The sequence below is a fragment of the Plectropomus leopardus genome, chromosome 12 (assembly GCF_026936395.1).
Source record: "Plectropomus leopardus strain MGB_pleo_1.0 chromosome 12, ASM2693639v1, whole genome shotgun sequence".
Taxonomy (NCBI): domain Eukaryota; kingdom Metazoa; phylum Chordata; class Actinopteri; order Perciformes; family Serranidae; genus Plectropomus; species Plectropomus leopardus.
Window position 1 is genome coordinate 34,210,062 of NC_142187.1, and position 20,737 is coordinate 34,230,798.

The window sequence follows — 20,737 nt, forward strand, 5'->3', positions numbered from 1 at the left end:
ACATTTTCGCCATAGTATAGTATGCGATTTTTGGCGATTTTTTCAACATGCTAAATTATCATTTTTTTGGACTGTTTTGGTCTTTGTTTCCACTTTGTATACTATGTTGCGTGTCTTAAAGCTAGTATATGTCATTTTAAGGCATTTTTGGGACGGGTCAAAATTTGACATTTTCGCCATAGTATAGTATGCGATTTTTTTCCCCATTTTTTCAACATGCTAAATTATGTGTTTTTTGGACTTTTTTAGTCTTTGTTTCCACTTTGTATACTATTTTGCATGTCTAAAAGCTAGTATATGTCATTTTTAGGCATTTTTAGAACGAGTCAAAATTTGACATTTTCGCCATAGTATAGTATGCGATTTTTGGCGATTTTTTCAACATGCTAAATTATCATTTTTTTTGGACTTTTTTGGTCTTTGTTTCTACTTTATATACTATGTTGCATGTCTAAAAGCTAGTATATGTCATTTTTAGGCATTTTTAGAACGGGTCAAAATTTGACATTTTCGCCATAGTATAGTATGCGATTTTTTTCCCCATTTTTTCAACATGCTAAATTATGAGTTTTTTGGACTTTTTTGGTCTTTGTTTCCACTTTATATACTATGTTGCGCCTCTACAAGCTATTATATGTCATTTTCAGGCATTTTTAGAACGGGTCAAAACTTGACATTTTCGCCATAGTATAGTATGCGATTTTTTCCCCCATTTTTTCAACATGCTAAATTATGAGTTTTTTGGACTTTTTAAGTCTTTGTTTCTACTTTGTATACTATTTTGCGCCTCTACAAGCTATTATATGTCATTTTCAGGCGTTTTTAGAACGGGTCAAAATTTGACATTTTCGCCATAGTATAGTATGCGATTTTTTTCCCCATTTTTTCAACATGCTAAATTATGAGTTTTTTGGACTTTTTTAGTCTTTCTTTCTACTTTGTATACTATGTTGCATGTCTAAAAGCTAGTATATGTCATTTTCAGGCATTTTTAGAACGGGTCAAAATTTGACATTTTCGCCATAGTATAGTATGCGATTTTTTCCCCCATTTTTTCACAATACCAAATTATGAGTTTTTTGGACTTTTTTGGTCTTTGTTTCCACTTTATATACTATGTTGCGTGTCTAAAACCTAGTATATGTCATTTTCAGGCATTTTTAGAACGGGTCAAAATTTGACATTTTCGCCATAGTATAGTATGCGATTTTTTTCCCCATTTTTTCAACATGCTAAATTATGAGTTTTTTGGACTTTTTTAGTCTTTGTTTCCACTTTATATACTATGTTGCGTGTCTAAAACCTAGTATATGTCATTTTTAGGCATTTTTAGAACGGGTCAAAATTTGACATTTTCGCCATAGTATAGTATGCGATTTTTTTCCCCATTTTTTCAACATGCTAAATTATGAGTTTTTTGGACTTTTTTAGTCTTTGTTTCCACTTTGTATACTATGTTGCGCCTCTACAAGCTATTATATGTCATTTTCAGGCATTTTTAGAATGGGTCAAAATTTGACATTTTCGCCATAGTATAGTATGCGATTTTTTTCCCCATTTTTTCAACATGCTAAATTATGAGTTTTTTGGACTTTTTTAGCATTTGTTTCCACTTTGTATACTATGTTGCATGTCTAAAAGCTAGTATATGTCATTTTCAGGCATTTTTAGAACGGGTCAAAATTTGACATTTTCGCCATAGTATAGTATGCGATTTTTTTCCCCATTTTTTCAACATGCTAAATTATGAGTTTTTTGGACTTTTTTGGTCTTTGTTTCCACTTTATATACTATGTTGCGCCTCTACAAGCTATTATATGTCATTTTCAGGCATTTTTAGAACGGGTCAAAACTTGACATTTTCGCCATAGTATAGTATGCGATTTTTTTCCCCATTTTTTCAACATGCTAAATTATGAGTTTTTTGGACTTTTTAAGTCTTTGTTTCTACTTTGTATACTATGTTGCGCCTCAACAAGCTATTATATGTCATTTTCAGGCGTTTTTAGAACGGGTCAAAATTTGACATTTTCGCCATAGTATAGTATGCGATTTTTGGCCCCATTTTTTCAACATGCTAAATTATCATTTTTTTGGACTTTTTTGGTCTTTGTTTCCACTTTATATACTATGTTGCGTGTCTAAAACCTAGTATATGTCATTTTCAGGCATTTTTAGAACGGGTCAAAATTTGACATTTTCGCCATAGTATAGTATGCGATTTTTTTCCCCATTTTTCAACATGCTAAATTATGAGTTTTTGGACTTTTTAGTCTTTGTTTCCACTTTATATACTATGTTGCGCCTCTACAAGCTATTATATGTCATTTTCAGGCATTTTTAGAATGGGTCAAAATTTGACATTTTCGCCATAGTATAGTATGCGATTTTTGGCCCCATTTTTTCAACATGCTAAATTATCATTTTTTTGGACTTTTTTAGTCTTTGTTTCCACTTTGTATACTATGTTGCGCCTCTACAAGCTATTATATGTCATTTTCAGGCATTTTTAGAACGGGTCAAAACTTGACATTTTCGCCATAGTATAGTATGCGATTTTTTTCCCCATTTTTTCAACATGCTAAATTATGAGTTTTTTGGACTTTTTTAGCATTTGTTTCTACTTTGTATACTATTTTGCGCCTCTACAAGCTATTATATGTCATTTTCAGGCGTTTTTAGAACGGGTCAAAATTTGACATTTTCGCCATAGTATAGTATGCGATTTTTGGCCCCATTTTTTCAACATGCTAAATTATCATTTTTTTGGACTTTTTTGGTCTTTGTTTCCACTTTATATACTATGTTGCGTGTCTAAAACCTAGTATATGTCATTTTCAGGCATTTTTAGAACGGGTCAAAATTTGACATTTTCGCCATAGTATAGTATGCGATTTTTTTCCCCATTTTTTCAACATGCTAAATTATGAGTTTTTTGGACTTTTTTAGTCTTTGTTTCCACTTTGTATACTATGTTGCGCCTCTACAAGCTATTATATGTCATTTTCAGGCATTTTTAGAACGGGTCAAAATTTGACATTTTCGCCATAGTATAGTATGCGATTTTTGGCGATTTTTTCAACATGCTAAATTATCATTTTTTTTGACTTTTTTGGTCTTTGTTTCCACTTTATATACTATGTTGCGTGTCTAAAACCTAGTATATGTCATTTTTAGGCATTTTTAGAACGGGTCAAAATTTGACATTTTCGCCATAGTATAGTATGCGATTTTTTTCCCCATTTTTTCAACATGCTAAATTATGAGTTTTTTGGACTTTTTTAGTCTTTGTTTCCACTTTATATACTATGTTGCGCCTCTACAAGCTATTATATGTCATTTTCAGGCATTTTTAGAATGGGTCAAAATTTGACATTTTCGCCATAGTATAGTATGCGATTTTTTTCCCCATTTTTTCAACATGCTAAATTATGAGTTTTTTGGACTTTTTTAGTCTTTGTTTCCACTTTGTATACTATGTTGCGCCTCTACAAGTTATTATATGTCATTTTCAGGCATTTTTAGAACGGGTCAAAACTTGACATTTTCGCCATAGTATAGTATGCGATTTTTGGTGATTTTTTCAACATGCTAAATTATCATTTTTTTGGACTTTTTTAGCATTTGTTTCTACTTTGTATACTATTTTGTGCCTCTACAAGCTATTATATGTCATTTTCAGGCATTTTTAGAACGGGTCAAAACTTGACATTTTCGCCATAGTATAGTATGCGATTTTTTTCCCCATTTTTTCAACATGCTAAATTATGAGTTTTTTGGACTTTTTTAGTCTTTGTTTCCACTTTGTATACTATGTTGCATGTCTAAAAGCTAGTATATGTCATTTTTAGGCATTTTTAGAACGGGTCAAAATTTGACATTTTCGCCATAGTATAGTATGTATTTTTTCCCCATTTTTTCAACATGCTAAATTATGAGTTTTTTGGACTTTTTTAGTCTTTGTTTCCACTTTATATACTATGTTGCGCCTCTACAAGCTATTATATGTCATTTTCAGGCATTTTTAGAACGGGTCAAAATTTGACATTTTCGCCATAGTATAGTATGCGATTTTTTTCCCCATTTTTTCAACATGCTAAATTATGAGTTTTTTGGACTTTTTAAGTCTTTGTTTCTACTTTGTATACTATGTTGCGCCTCTACAAGCTATTATATGTCATTTTCAGGCATTTTTAGAACGGGTCAAAACTTGACATTTTCGCCATAGTATAGTATGCGATTTTTGGTGATTTTTTCAACATGCTAAATTATCATTTTTTTGGACTTTTTTAGCATTTGTTTCTACTTTGTATACTATTTTGCGCCTCTAAAACCTAGTATATGCCATTTTCAGGCGTTTTTAGAACGGGTCAAAATTTGACATTTTCGCCATAGTATAGTATGCGATTTTTTTCCCCATTTTTTCAACATGCTAAATTATCATTTTTTTGGACTTTTTAGTCTTTGTTTCCACTTTGTATACTATGTTGCGTGTCTAAAACCTAGTATATGTCATTTTCAGGCATTTTTAGAACAGGTCAAAATTTGACATTTTCGCCATAGTATAGTATGCGATTTTTGGCGATTCTTTTTAACATGCTAAATTATCATTTTTTTGGACTTTTTTGGTCTTTGTTTCCACTTTGTATACTATGTTGCGTGTCTAAAAGCTAGTATATGTCATTTTTAGGCGTTTTTAGAACGGGTCAAAACTTGACATTTTCGCCATAGTATAGTATGCGATTTTTGGTGATTTTTTCAACATGCTAAATTATCATTTTTTTGGACTTTTTTAGCATTTGTTTCTACTTTGTATACTATTTTGCGCCTCTACAAGCTATTATATGTCATTTTCAGGCGTTTTTAGAACGGGTCAAAATTTGACATTTTCGCCATAGTATAGTATGCGATTTTTTTCCCCATTTTTTCAACATGCTAAATTATCATTTTTTTGGACTTTTTTGGTCTTTGTTTCCACTTTATATACTATGTTGCGTGTCTAAAACCTAGTATATGTCATTTTCAGGCATTTTTAGAACGGGTCAAAACTTGACATTTTCGCCATAGTATAGTATGCGATTTTTTTCCCCATTTTTTCAACATGCTAAATTATGAGTTTTTTGGACTTTTTTAGCATTTGTTTCTACTTTGTATACTATTTTGCGCCTCTACAAGCTATTATATGTCATTTTCAGGCGTTTTTAGAACGGGTCAAAATTTGACATTTTCGCCATAGTATAGTATGCGATTTTTTTCCCCATTTTTTCAACATGCTAAATTATCATTTTTTTGGACTTTTTTGGTCTTTGTTTCCACTTTGGATACTATGTTGCGTGTCTAAAACCTAGTATATGTCATTTTCAGGCATTTTTAGAACGGGTCAAAATTTGACATTTTCGCCATAGTATAGTATGCGATTTTTTTCCCCATTTTTTCAACATGCTAAATTATGAGTTTTTTGGACTTTTTTAGTCTTTGTTTCCACTTTGTATACTATGTTGCGCCTCTACAAGTTATTATATGTCATTTTCAGGCATTTTTAGAACGGGTCAAAACTTGACATTTTCGCCATAGTATAGTATGCGATTTTTTTCCCCATTTTTTCAACATGCTAAATTATCATTTTTTTGGACTTTTTTAGCATTTGTTTCTACTTTGTATACTATTTTGCGCCTCTACAAGCTATTATATGTCATTTTCAGGCGTTTTTAGAACGGGTCAAAATTTGACATTTTCGCCATAGTATAGTATGCGATTTTTTTCCCCATTTTTTCAACATGCTAAATTATGAGTTTTTTGGACTTTTTTAGTCTTTGTTTCCACTTTGTATACTATGTTGCATGTCTAAAAGCTAGTATATGTCATTTTTAGGCATTTTTAGAACGGGTCAAAATTTGACATTTTCGCCATAGTATAGTATGCGATTTTTTTCCCCATTTTTTCAACATGCTAAATTATGAGTTTTTTGGACTTTTTTGGTCTTTGTTTCCACTTTATATACTATGTTGCGCCTCTACAAGCTATTATATGTCATTTTCAGGCATTTTTAGAACGGGTCAAAACTTGACATTTTCGCCATAGTATAGTATGCGATTTTTTTCCCCATTTTTTCAACATGCTAAATTATGAGTTTTTTGGACTTTTTAAGTCTTTGTTTCTACTTTGTATACTATGTTGCGTCTCTACAAGCTATTATATGTCATTTTCAGGCATTTTTAGAACGGGTCAAAATTTGACATTTTCGCCATAGTATAGTATGCGATTTTTGGTGATTTTTTCAACATGCTAAATTATCATTTTTTTGGACTTTTTTAGCATTTGTTTCTACTTTGTATACTATTTTGCGCCTCTAAAACCTAGTATATGCCATTTTCAGGCGTTTTTAGAACGGGTCAAAATTTGACATTTTCGCCATAGTATAGTATGCGATTTTTGGCCCCATTTTTTCAACATGCTAAATTATCATTTTTTTGGACTTTTTTGGTCTTTGTTTCCACTTTATATACTATGTTGCGTGTCTAAAACCTAGTATATGTCATTTTCAGGCATTTTTAGAACGGGTCAAAATTTGACATTTTCGCCATAGTATAGTATGCGATTTTTGGCGATTTTTTTCAACATGCTAAATTATCATTTTTTTGGACTTTTTTGGTCTTTGTTTCCACTTTGTATACTATGTTGCGTGTCTAAAAGCTAGTATATGTCATTTTTAGGCATTTTTAGAACGGGTCAAAATTTGACATTTTCGCCATAGTATAGTATGCGATTTTTTTTTGGTGATTTTTTCAACATGCTAAATTATCATTTTTTTGGACTTTTTTAGCATTTGTTTCTACTTTGTATACTATTTTGAGCCTCTACAAGCTATTATATGTCATTTTCAGGCGTTTTTAGAACGGGTCAAAATTTGACATTTTCGCCATAGTATAGTATGCGATTTTTGGCCCCATTTTTTCAACATGCTAAATTATCATTTTTTTGGACTTTTTTGGTCTTTGTTTCCACTTTATATACTATGTTGCGTGTCTAAAACCTAGTATATGTCATTTTCAGGCATTTTTAGAACGGGTCAAAACTTGACATTTTCGCCATAGTATAGTATGCGATTTTTTTCCCCATTTTTTCAACATGCTAAATTATGAGTTTTTTGGACTTTTTTAGCATTTGTTTCTACTTTGTATACTATTTTGCGCCTCTACAAGCTATTATATGTCATTTTCAGGCGTTTTTAGAACGGGTCAAAATTTGACATTTTCGCCATAGTATAGTATGCGATTTTTGGCGATTTTTTCAACATGCTAAATTATCATTTTTTTGGACTTTTTTGGTCTTTGTTTCCACTTTATATACTATGTTGCGTGTCTAAAACCTAGTATATGTCATTTTTAGGCATTTTTAGAACGGGTCAAAATTTGACATTTTCGCCATAGTATAGTATGCGATTTTTTTCCCCATTTTTTCAACATGCTAAATTATGAGTTTTTTGGACTTTTTTAGTCTTTGTTTCCACTTTGTATACTATGTTGCGCCTCTACAAGTTATTATATGTCATTTTCAGGCATTTTTAGAACGGGTCAAAACTTGACATTTTTGCCATAGTATAGTATGCGATTTTTGGCCCCATTTTTTTAACATGCTAAATTATCATTTTTTTGGACTTTTTTGGTCTTTGTTTCCACTTTATATACTATGTTGCGTGTCTAAAACCTAGTATATGTCATTTTCAGGCATTTTTAGAACGGGTCAAAATTTGACATTTTCGCCATAGTATAGTATGCCATTTTTTTCCCCATTTGTTCAACATGTTAAATTATGAGTTTTTTGGACTTTTTTGGTCTTTGTTTCCACTTTGTATACTATGTTGCGCCTCTACAAGCTATTATATGTCATTTTCAGGCATTTTTAGAACGGGTCAAAACTTGACATTTTCGCCATAGTATAGTATGCGATTTTTGGCGATTTTTTCAACATGCTAAATTATGAGTTTTTTGGACTTTTTTAGCATTTGTTTCTACTTTGTATACTATTTTGCGCCTCTACAAGCTGTTATATGTCATTTTCAGGCATTTTTAGAACGGGTCAAAATTTGACATTTTCGCCATAGTATAGTATGTATTTTTTCCCCATTTTTTCAACATGCCAAATTATGAGTTTTTTGGACTTTTTTGGCCTTTGTTTCTACTTTGTATACTATGTTGCGCCTCTACAAGCTATTATATGTCATTTTCAGGCGTTTTTAGAACGGGTCAAAATTTGACATTTTCGCTATAGTATAGTATGCGATTTTTTCCCCCAATTTTTCAACATGCTAAATTATGAGTTTTTTGGACTTTTTTGGTCTTTGGTTCCACTTTGTATACTATGTTGCGTCTCTACAAGGCATAACATGTCAATTTCAAGCATTTCTGAGACGGGTCAAAATTTGACATTTTCACCATAGTATAGTATGCGATTTTTGGCGATTTTTTCAACATGCCAAATTATGAGTTGTTTGGACTTTTTTGGTCTTTGTTTCTACTTTGTATACTATGTTGCGCCTCTACAAGCTATTATATGTCATTTTCAGGCATTTTTAGAATGGGTCAAAACTTGACATTTTCGCCATAGTATAGTATGCGATTTTGGGCGATTTTTTCAACATGCTAAATTATCATTTTTTTTGACTTTTTTAGTCTTTGTTTCCACTTTATATACTATGTTGCGTGTCTAAAACCTCGTATAGGTCATTTTCAGGCATTTTTAGAACGGGTCAAAATTTGACATTTTCGCCATAGTATAGTATGCGATTTTTGGTGATTTTTTCAACATGCCAAATTATCATTTTTTTGGACTTTTTTGGTCTTTGTTTCCACTTTATATACTATGTTGCGTGTCTAAAACCTCGTATAGGTCATTTTCAGGCATTTTTAGAACGGGTCAAAATTTGACATTTTCGCCATAGTATAGTATGCGATTTTTTCCCCCATTTTTTCAACATGCTAAATTATGAGTTTTTTGGACTTTTTTAGCATTTGTTTCTACTTTGTATACTATTTTGCGCCTCTACAAGCTGTTATATGTCATTTTCAGGCATTTTTAGAACGGGTCAAAATTTGACATTTTCGCCATAGTATAGTATGCGATTTTTTTCCCCATTTTTTCAACATGCCAAATTCTGAGTTTTTTGGACTTTTTTGGTCTTTGTTTCCACTTTGTATACTATGTTGCGCCTCTACAAGCTGTTATATGTCATTTTCAGGCGTTTTTAGAACGGGTCAAAATTTGACATTTTCGCCATAGTATAGTATGCGATTTTTTTCCCCATTTTTTCAACATGCTAAATTATGAGTTTTTTGGACTTTTTTAGTCTTTGTTTCCACTTTGTATACTATGTTGCATGTCTAAAAGCTAGTATATGTCATTTTTAGGCATTTTTAGAACGGGTCAAAATTTGACATTTTCGCCATAGTATAGTATGCGATTTTTTCCCCCAATTTTTCAACATGCTAAATTATGAGTTTTTTGGACTTTTTTAGTCTTTGTTTCCACTTTATATACTATGTTGCGCCTCTACAAGCTATTATATGTCATTTTCAGGCATTTTTAGAATGGGTCAAAACTTGACATTTTCGCCATAGTATAGTATGCGATTTTTTCCCCCATTTTTTCAACATGCTAAATTATGAGTTTTTTGGACTTTTTTAGCATTTGTTTCTACTTTGTATACTATTTTGCGCCTCTACAAGCTGTTATATGTCATTTTCAGGCATTTTTAGAACGGGTCAAAATTTGACATTTTCGCCATAGTATAGTATGCGATTTTTTTCCCCATTTTTTCAACATGCCAAATTATGAGTTTTTTGGACTTTTTTGGCCTTTGTTTCTACTTTGTATACTATGTTGCGCCTCTACAAGCTATTATATGTCATTTTCAGGCGTTTTTAGAACGGGTCAAAATTTGACATTTTCGCCATAGTATAGTATGCGATTTTTGGCGAGTTTTCAACATGCCAAATTATCATTTTTTTGGACTTTTTTGGTCTTTGTTTCCACTTTGTATACTATGTTGCGTGTCTTAAAGCTAGTATATGTCATTTTAAGGCATTTTTGGGACGGGTCAAAATTTGACATTTTCGCCATAGTATAGTATGCGATTTTTTCCCCCATTTTTTCAACATGCTAAATTATGAGTTTTTTGGACTTTTTTAGCATTTGTTTCTACTTTGTATACTATTTTGCGCCTCTACAAGCTGTTATATGTCATTTTCAGGCATTTTTAGAACGGGTCAAAATTTGACATTTTCGCCATAGTATAGTATGCGATTTTTTTCCCCATTTTTTCAACATGCCAAATTATGAGTTTTTTGGACTTTTTTGGCCTTTGTTTCTACTTTGTATACTATGTTGCGCCTCTACAAGCTATTATATGTCATTTTCAGGCGTTTTTAGAACGGGTCAAAATTTGACATTTTCGCCATAGTATAGTATGCGATTTTTGGCGATTTTTTCAACATGCTAAATTATCATTTTTTTTTACTTTTTTAGTCTTTGTTTCCACTTTATATACTATGTTGCGCCTCTACAAGCTATTATATGTCATTTTCAGGCATTTTTAGAACGGGTCAAAATTTGACATTTTCGCCATAGTATAGTATGCCATTTTTGGCGATTTTTTCAACATGCTAAATTATCATTTTTTTGGACTTTTTTGGTCTTTGTTTCCACTTTGTATACTATGTTGCGTGTCTTAAAGCTAGTACATGTCATTTTAAGGCATGTTTGGGACGGGTCAAAATTTGACATTTTCGCCATAGTATAGTATGCGATTTTTTCCCCCCATTTTTTCAACATGCTAAATTATGAGTTTTTTGGACTTTTTTGGCCTTTGTTTCCACTTTGTATACTATGTTGCGTGTCTTAAAGCTAGTACATGTCATTTTAAGGCATGTTTGGGACGGGTCAAAATTTGACATTTTCGCCATAGTATAGTATGCGATTTTTTCCCCCATTTTTTCAACATGCTAAATTATGAGTTTTTTGGACTTTTTTGGCCTTTGTTTCTACTTTGTATACTATTTTGCGTCTCTACAAGCTGTTATATGTCATTTTCAGGCATTTTTAGAATGGGTCAAAATTTGACATTTTCGCTATAGTATAGTATGCGATTTTTTCCCCCAATTTTTCAACATGCTAAATTATGAGTTTTTTGGACTTTTTTGGTCTTTGGTTCCACTTTGTATACTATGTTGCGTCTCTACAAGGCATAACATGTCAATTTCAAGCATTTCTGAGACGGGTCAAAATTTGACATTTTCACCATAGTATAGTATCATGATTTTTTTCCCCATTTTTTCACAATACCAAATTATGAGTTTTTTGGACTTTTTTGGCCTTTGTTTCTACTTTGTATACTATGTTGCGTCTCTACAAACTATAATATGTCATTTTCAGGCATTTTTAGAATGGGTCAAAACTTGACATTTTCGCCATACTATAGTATTGCAAAAAATGTCAAATTTTGACCCGTCCCAAAAATGGCTGAAAATGACATAATATAGCTTGTAGGTAACAAAGGTTAAAAAAGGGCAAAATTGAAATTCAGCACAACACGACTTCTTTACTTTTTGGTGTGATTTTGGATAACATGTTATAGTATGACTTTTTGGTGCAATTTTGAATGTTAAGCTACAGGGATCTTGAACGGCATGCTATAATATGACTTCTTGGTGAGATTTTTGGATGACATGACATAGTATGACGTTTCTATACGATTTAGAATGACATGGTATAGTACAACTCTTTGGTGAACAACATGAACAACACACAACATATTAAACTCCAACATTTTTTTAAAATGTTTTGATATACTATACTTTGATGTTTTTTTCATGACATTTTCATCAACATACTTTACTATGTAATTTTGATGTCATTTTCATAAACAAACTATTAATTGATATTTTGATGACATTTTTGTTGACATATTACACTATGATGTTTTTAGGACATTTATGCAAAATACTGTGCTATGACAATTTGATGACAATATTTGGGACATACTATAATATGATGGTTCATGATAATTTCATCGACATACTATATTGGGACTTTTTTATGACTTTTTTAATTTTACTCACTAAACTATCACTATTTTTTGTCTTAGTTTCTAAATACTCTACAATGACACTTTTTCCTGACATTTTCATCAACAATCTTTGACCATTTTAACATTTTTTCATATATGATGTTTTCTTTATGACATTTTCATCGACTTACTATACTATGACGTTTTTATGACATTTTCATCTGTATATTATACCATTATGTTTTATGAAATTTTATAGATTTTTATTATATAGACATATAATTCTATGAAGATTTTCTGACATTTACTTCAACATATACTATGACATTTTAATTGTACAGTCTTGACATACAATTCTCCGAAGTTTTAAGGATTTTTTGAGATACATAACAATACTATGGCATAAATAAGTAAATAATAAATAAATAAATGACATCATTCTTAAGATTTTTGAGAAAGCCATATTTGAACATACTTGGCATTATGCATGTCCAGCACCCCCTTCATCTTCTCCTCGCCGTCGTTCTCAAAGTACATGAGCTTGCTCTGCCGCAGCACGAACCAGCGGCGCTTCCAGTTGCGGCGGGACAACGTAGACGAGCCCCCGCCCTTCTTGTGCAGCCAGCCCTGCTTCAGCGCCTCCTGCTTGGCCCGAAACCACAGGAAGGTCTCGTCCTTCAGAACGCACCAGCGCCGCTTCCACGTGTTCATCAGACCTCCTGGAGAGAAAAATATGACATTGTTTCTCATGTGTTCACACTCCTCTGCTTTATGATGACGTTTGATTCATTAAAGTTTCAGTGTGGAATCAGAGGGATATATTTGCAGAAATGAAGTTTATTTTAAGTATTTTCCTTTTCTAAGGCAGCCCAGAATGGACAGACCAATTACTGGTTCTAGATAGAGAACAAAGATTCGTTTACGCAAAAAAATGAAAAACCTCTGCAGATAATTCCCAGTAAAAAAATAAAAAAAAGTAAAAGCTGACGAGAAAATGTTTTGAAAATTTGCTGGAATTATTAGATATTATCAAAACATGAGGGGGAAATGTCCAGAAATGTATTATTCTCTTTGATATGTGTTAAAAATTATGTTACATTATGTTTTTTCAGGTAATTTTCAGTTAACTTTTTACTAATTTCTTTTATTTTCCTTTTTGGGCCATTTTTGTGATGTTTCTCATCGCCCTCTTTTTTTAGTATTCAAGTCAGGTTTGCTTATGTCTCAAAGGGTTAAATCACCCGTAGGGCAGAATTTGATGTGAGGATGGAATAATGTTTCTTATTACAGAATTTTCTTACAGAAAAAAATATGGGAGTGAAACAGTACGATACAAATCATCCTGGTTTGAAGCGTGTTATATCGCCCTTGTAGGCAAACCAGTGTAATTTAGAAAAAAGCTGCAGTACTGTACTGTTACAGTGGAGATACCTTTGATGAAGAGGAAGCTGTGGAAGTATGGGAGCGTGACGCAGCTGTAGACGGATTCACGCCGATAAGAAAGCTCATCATCGGTGTCGAACCTGTCGAAGTCGTCCTCGCTGTCCTCAAACTGGCATAAAAAAAAAAAAAAAGAAATGACACATTCAAGATGCAGAACATTAGCAACACTGATTGTACCTATTGTTGGTGGCGGAATACTTTTAAGCACTTTTTAACAAAAAGACACCATTATGAAGCTGCAATCTTTAATCTAAATTAAACAAAAAAGGAGGAACAGTGGTAAAAAGGACCCAGGTCCAAACCATCCTAAGTGCCTAGACCTGGATCTGTTTTAGTTTTAGGTTATAAATTCCCCAATTTTCTGAAGTATTCCCTTTGATGAGCTCCAGCGGTTTGAGGGACACCAGAGGTGCTCCTGCTAACAACAACTCACCGATGACTGCGCCCCCTCCGAGCTGAAGCGGTAAGCCCCCGAGCTGTTGTAGGTGCCTACAGAGCCTCGGTAGTCAGGAGACCACTGGCCGCTGCAAGGGTTGGAGAAGGCCACACTGCCACTGGACACGATGGCGCCCTCATCGTAGTCATCCTGGTCGTAGTCCGAGTCCTCGTCTGGCGGTATGAGCTCCACCAGGTCATCGGACTGAGCCTCGGACGAAGCCTGTGGGTGGCAGTAGGCCGAGTCCCCGCTGGATGAGACACTGTGGCAGGTGGTGGGCACCGGTGGTAAAGGCAGCGGCTGGTGAAGCAGGGTGCTTGCCGGCAGCGGTGGGGTAACGCCATCATTGGCGTACGGGTCCTCTTCGGACGAGTCATCGCTCGTTCGGATGCCGCTTGTCCGCTGGCCATCTGAGTGGCCGTGCTCACTCGGGTTCGGAGAGTCTTTGAAGGCTTCATCATCGGCCCCGAAGCCTTCATCCACTTCTTCCTCGTCATGACCTCTCCTCCGTCTGCCCTCTTTCTCCTTTTCCTCCCCTTCGCCAACTCCTAAAGAACTTTCGATGTTCCGCACACACTCGTCGATCTCGTCAAAGTTCAGCGAGTCGAGGAACTGCTGCGCTGCCTTGCAGGCTTCGTCCTCCAGGCGCCTGAGCTCCTGGTCGCGGAGAAGCTGCAGTCGGTTGAGGGAGGCCTCAGTCAGGGAGAGCTCCTGACGCTCCTTCTGCCTCTGCAGCGACTGGATCTCCCGCTCGAGTCGCAGGATCTCCTCCACCTGAGACGCTTCGTTGTGACGGACTGCCTCCTCTTCTTCACGTGCCTCCTCAAGGGTCTCTGTTGACTCAAGCTCCTCCAAGGTTTCTGTTGGTTTCACAGCTGCTACTGCAGGCAGAGCCAGAGAGGCCAACGCCTCGGCCCGGTGAAGCTCTTCCAGTCTTCTGGCCTCCTCAGCCTGAGGATCGAAAAAACACAAAGACCTGAAAACCCTCTTCCCACTTCCTGTGGTACCAAAAGCCATTTTTTTGAGAAAAACCCAGAGTTTCCCACACATTCATTCATTTATGGCAGCCCACCATGATCACAATCCATACCAACATAGATTTTCTAATTTTGGAGCTGGACCGGTCATTAGAAGCGCTGTTGAAATTTATTAAACTGTTTGGTTATTTGTTGCATGTCACTCTTGGAGCACAGAGCGTACTCTGGGCACAGATGGAGCAGTAGAACCTCAGGTGCATTGAAAGTGAAACTTAACCTTTCATTTGCCTTCTTGCATGTTTTTTCAGATACCATCACTCATCAATCACAAACTTCCTGGAAAAAAAGGATCTGTACTCAAAATTCTAACTGCACTGGGGGAATATTGACTGTTTGATTTTTTAAAGAAAAACATGATATTTTGGGAAAGAATTACAGTCCAAAATAACTGGATGGACATTTTTTGCAGTACTAATGAAGTAACTGTCAAGAAAGGCCAGATGCTTTGGGGATGTAACCATGCACAGTTCGACAATAAACTGACTGTAAACTGAACTTAAGACGGTAAATAGTGAAGAAACACAGGATTTTGAAGTGAACAAATACCTACGTCTTGGTTCAAGGATGTAATAATATATTTATTACATTTAAATTTTATCAAATTTCAATCAACTATCAACATATTCCTGCTGAGACTGGGCTCTTCTGCAACAAATCATCACTGAAATATCTAAAATGAAAAAGTAATCCACTTTTACACACAAATGAATCTCTTAATAACCAGTATCATCGTACCTCTCTGGCGAGTCTCTCAGCCTCCAGCCTCTGTCGCTCCCTGCACAAACACAGACAGACAGACGTCAGCAGACTGAAACAGACCGTGAGAAATGAGATTTACGAAAAACACAAATAATTACATTTCCTGTCTCATCGTAGCATTAAAATCCTTTAATGCCCATCTAAAATATGGACTGTTAAGGTCAGACAAGAAGTGTGTATCATCCGCAAAATAATAAAGGTTTATTGCATGTACCAAAGTGAGAGCATAATTTATGATTTGGTCTTTTATAATACATTTTACATTTCAGTGATTCAGTGTAGACGAAACTGTGTCACCGTCTCTCAGGGCTGTAGGTACCACTGAGGACACAGAGGTCATGTCCTCAGTATTATTCCTGGGAATTAGGGATTCTGAGACCTTCGTATTGTACAATTACTGATCTCTCTGACATACTGACCTTTTTAATTCTGATATTTCTCGATTCACTACTCATGTTTCAGGCCTGTGATATAAATTAAAATAGGCTGATTTTGTATTTCTTGCCAGAAGTGTATTCCTGGCGTTAGTAAGTGTGCTTTGAAAAGGTATTTTGATTCTAAAAAGACAGAAAAATTGACAGATAATCCATTTTAACAGTTGAATATATGTCTGAAATTTGAAATAAAATAAATGTAGAGGTTGTGAGATGGAATTTGGGCTTGTGAATCTCTAAAATCCTGCCCTCGGCACAGCCCTCTTTTGATTTATGCTGCCGTTTTTGCTTCATAGATCATTGTGTTATTGTATAAGTAATAGTCCAATTGAGATTGTGTGCGACTACAAACTTCTTAGAATCAAATTCTACACCCTAAAATGTGATGAGTAAAATAAACTGGTGCATCAGACAGTGAGTATTTGGGGTTAAAAAAAGAGTTGCATGAAAGCCGAAAATGGTAGAATTTGTATAAAAATTCCACTTCTCTAACTTCAGTAGCCCACCTCTCCATCTCCTCCTCCAGCCTCCTGCAGCGCTCCTCCTCCTCCCTCCTCCTCCTCTCCTCCAGCAGCTGGCTGAAGGCCCGGCGGGCCAGCTGGCCTCGAACACGTTTCTGGAAGGTGAGCGCTGCCCAGCGAAGGAGCAGGAACTTCCTCCTCCAGTAGAAAGCCCGGTAGTTCTTCTGAATGACCACAATGCACTGCAGCAGCTTCCTGTACTGCTTCCTGCGTGTGCGGCAGCATCCGAAAGTCAAATTAACAAATGTTAAAAATCTCTATAGAGGTTTTTGCTGTTGTTGGGTTTTGTGTGTTGAGTCGTACCTGGCCATGTAGCCCATGACGTGAGCCTGGATGACCATGGCGGCTCTCAGCACCTCCATCTCCCTCTGCTTCTCCAGGCGATTCTCCAGAGACTCCCGGAGAAAGACCTGGGAGGGGAGCAGGATGGAGAGAGAGAGAGAGAGAGAGGAAAAAGGAAGAAGATGGATAGAGACATGAGAAATCATGATTATTGCTCTTCTATCAGTTTGTATAAATTTCAGTGTTAAACATTCAAACAGTGATTAACACTCTGTTACAAAGTTTAAATTGTGCAGACAAAGAAAAGTTTAAATACAACTTTAACAACTCTTTGTAGAGAAGTTGGGAGGATGAGGAGGTATCCTTAAAGATCAGTAATACAACAGAATTCTTCTTTTTCTTCTTATAATTTTATGTTGGTTTTTAAGCTAAAATTAAGGTTTACATAGATGTTTAAAAAAAGTATTTTTCGAATCGTGTTGGAGTTTATTCAGTTGAGTTTTAAATGCATTTTAATATAACAAAAGGTTAGTGGAATGAGGAGCATGTGATGCATCATATAGTTTCAGAAAGTGGAGTTTAGTAACATGAAAACAGATAATGATTTGGTTCATATAGATGATGCAGTTGATTATTTGCTTGTTATCTGGAGAAAGCATGAGAGATGAGAAAACAAGCTCCTTACCAAGATAAACTTTAAACTCTTTAAATTCATTTTGCAAGAGTATTGGTCATATATTATTTTGAACCTTTATTTTATGTATCTATTTTTTTTGCTGTAAAACCAGAAAATGATACATGATCTGTTTTGTGATAGTGTCTTGTAATCCCATATGGGAATGGCCGCACTGGAATGACGAAGAAATACAACCACAAAAAGTAAGTAACTAACTTACTAAAAGTTATTCACATGCAGGGTATCGGATTAATGAACAGTAATAGTAACCCAATAGTTTTAAGACATTTTTTGACTATTCTCAAGTTTATTTTCTAAGCATTTGAGAAATTTGAGCCATTTTTGCAGCATGACTGTGGATTTTAATCAGGTTTTTAATATGGATGGATGATACTTATTAGTCATTTCTTTAATTTTGATTAAAGAATCTATCGAAAACTTAAGCATCTGTCTATTTTATATGTGTGACTAAACAAGAACAATTTAAATTGACATGAAAACAGTAAGGTGTAAAATATTAACAAATATTCTCCACTCATGACACATAGTAAAATACCCCCAACTTCTGTTTAACACAGTAAATGCATGCATTACATACGCTGTATTGCACACACACATTATGAATTTACAAGTGAACAGAATAAAAAAGAGAAAGTCCCTCCTATTTCGAGAACATCACCGTTTAACAGACATCCTCTTCCCGAAGAACAATGGAAGTGAACAAAGCTGCCGACATAAATCAAATCCAGATCCTCCCCTCCTTTTGTTCACACTGCTAAAGACCGCAGATTACTGCAGCCAGCGATTTCGACTACATCTCTCTGTGAAAAGACCGATCTTACAGGCACTTAGTGCAGCTGCCCGCTTTAGGAGCCAAGCTGTCGTCCATTGATAGAGAAACTGGGCCCACCGAGGGACGCCGGGGGTTAATCCGATTAGGGAGGAGGAAAATGAGATATGGGACATGGTCTCGGGCGACGAAGACGGTGGGGAAATGTCACGGTGCTACAGGGGCACCTTAGTACAGATTGCCTTTCTCCTGTTGAATGATGTACTGTGTGTGTGTGTGTGTGTGTGTGTGTGTGTGTGTGTGTGTGTGTGTCTCTGTGTGTGTATGTTGTTGGCACAGTGACAGAGTTGATACCTCAGCGGTGAAGCACTAATGAGATTTTCAGGAGGAAATGTAAACTTGCCAGGGCGAATTGGACGTCACCAACTAGCAGGTTAATTAACAGGGAAACATGCAGTACATGCCCTAGCACGTGCGCATGCATGCACGCACACACACACACACACACACACACGCACGCACGCACACACACACACACACACACACACACTTTCTCTCTCTCTCAAATGCACACAAATACACACTCAAAACCAGCAGAGTCCCCCATTAATTCAGATTTTGGGTCAGGTTGTACAAGATTTTGCAGCAGCAGTTTAAAGCTCGTTGTGCAGCTGGATAATTCCTCCATTCAAAAAGTAGGAAAAAAGTTAAAAAGAAAAGTACCAGTAACAGAACCAACATGTGAACGTACTCTATTACAAATAACAGGTCCAACGGTGCAAAAGCACTCATTACTCTGAACCTAGTTTCCCTTTTTCTTTCGTAATGTCTTTCCTTTTTCCTCTTTTTTTCTCCATTTCAGCAGCTTTAAGGTTGAAATAATCATTTTTTTTCACACTGCATGGTAATATCGTAAACATTTTCTGTATGCTGCATGTTTTTTTAACATAGCGTCTCATCAAATACAAATATTCTAAATGTCCCGTGCAAGCGACAATCTCCAGGAATAAAAAAAAAAAAGCCAATGCAGAAGTGGCAACTTGAGGCTGGCTACAAAACTTAGTCAATCCCCGCAGACCCCTATGTTGACATGAACAACTTCAAAGCAAAAACAAACATGTTTAATAAAAAATAAACATAGTACTAGAATGAGAAAAAAAAATTGGTGTGCGTGTATATGAAAGCAGTAGATCTGTTCTTTATCTTGATGTATTAATTGTTCAAATATTCAAAACACAAAAAATTCTGGCAGTCTTGACAGATTAGTAAATATGACCAAAAAGTCTGGCACTGGCCGGCAAGTGTTAAGACTCACTCATGTTGTTAAGAATATCATTTGTAATTTTTTATCACTGGGCTAAACATAAACAGACACCCACACAAACACACATGCACAAGCATGCACACATACACAAACTTTTTACAAAGCTTAACATGTTACATACAAGTTTAGACTTGTGAGTCCTCACAATGCATGAGCAGGTGTGCATGTCCCCAGAACGTAGCACAAACAAGTACTCACATAAATTCAAAGTGAGAAACATGCAAACATTCACACCAAAAACACACCCTCACTTTATTTAACAACTTTTGAGATGAACCACACAGACTCAAAAAGTGCTGCCTCGCCTTCGAGTGCACACATTTGCATCCCAGTGAATTGAACAACTAATCCTTTTTAATCATTACTATGCTAATTAGCACAACAAAAGCCGCGCTAAGCCTCAGCGCACTTTTGATTCTTGCTGTTGGGGCCTTCAGGGAGCGCCGCTCACCATGACAGGTCAGGCCCGTGGAGAGAACAGAACCGCGGGAGAAGAGAGAAAGAAGAGACGCATCACTTCCAGGAAATTAAGTTTGAGGTTGTAAAAAAACCCCCAAAAAACACAAAAAACATCTTCCAGACAATAGTCAGGACATGTGCCGACTGAAAGGAACTGGAGGCCGTTCGATGTAAATCTCACTGCGAGAGGCAGCAGGACAAAGTGGCTGAATCCCTCTGAGGGAGACAGAATTGATTTAACGGTTTCCAGGCAGTCACAGCAGCAGGATCGGCTTTGTGACTCAGTGCTGAGAGGCTCTGCAGAGCGCTTTCAGGTACTGCGACTCTCCCTGGTTGAAGAATGACTGAAGCAACGACTGCAAACTAAAATGCAAAGTGATGTGTTTTTCCATCAAAAAGTGAATATTCAAGAAGACATAAAAAAGCCCCATGAAAATAATTTCACTGCTGCCTTTTGTCTGTGCTTTTCAGCATCCTCCTGAATGAGCGCAGACACCAGGAGAATACGTTAT

At 35.6% G+C, this 20,737-nt stretch overlaps 1 protein-coding gene across 1 annotated transcript in view; it reads right to left on the reverse strand.

The window, feature by feature from the left end:
- The window catches only part of myo10 (myosin X), a 161,579-nt gene that overhangs the window by 22,772 nt on the left and 118,070 nt on the right, over positions 1–20,737 (reverse strand). The window contains exons 22-27 of the mRNA XM_088085923.1: positions 16,998–17,104; positions 16,680–16,901; positions 15,716–15,755; positions 13,941–14,894; positions 13,496–13,616; positions 12,540–12,783 (exon numbers count right to left, since the gene is read on the reverse strand). Coding sequence (XP_087942049.1) covers positions 12,540–12,783; positions 13,496–13,616; positions 13,941–14,894; positions 15,716–15,755; positions 16,680–16,901; positions 16,998–17,104 — 1,688 coding nt within the window. The remainder of the gene's footprint in view (positions 1–12,539; positions 12,784–13,495; positions 13,617–13,940; positions 14,895–15,715; positions 15,756–16,679; positions 16,902–16,997; positions 17,105–20,737) is intronic.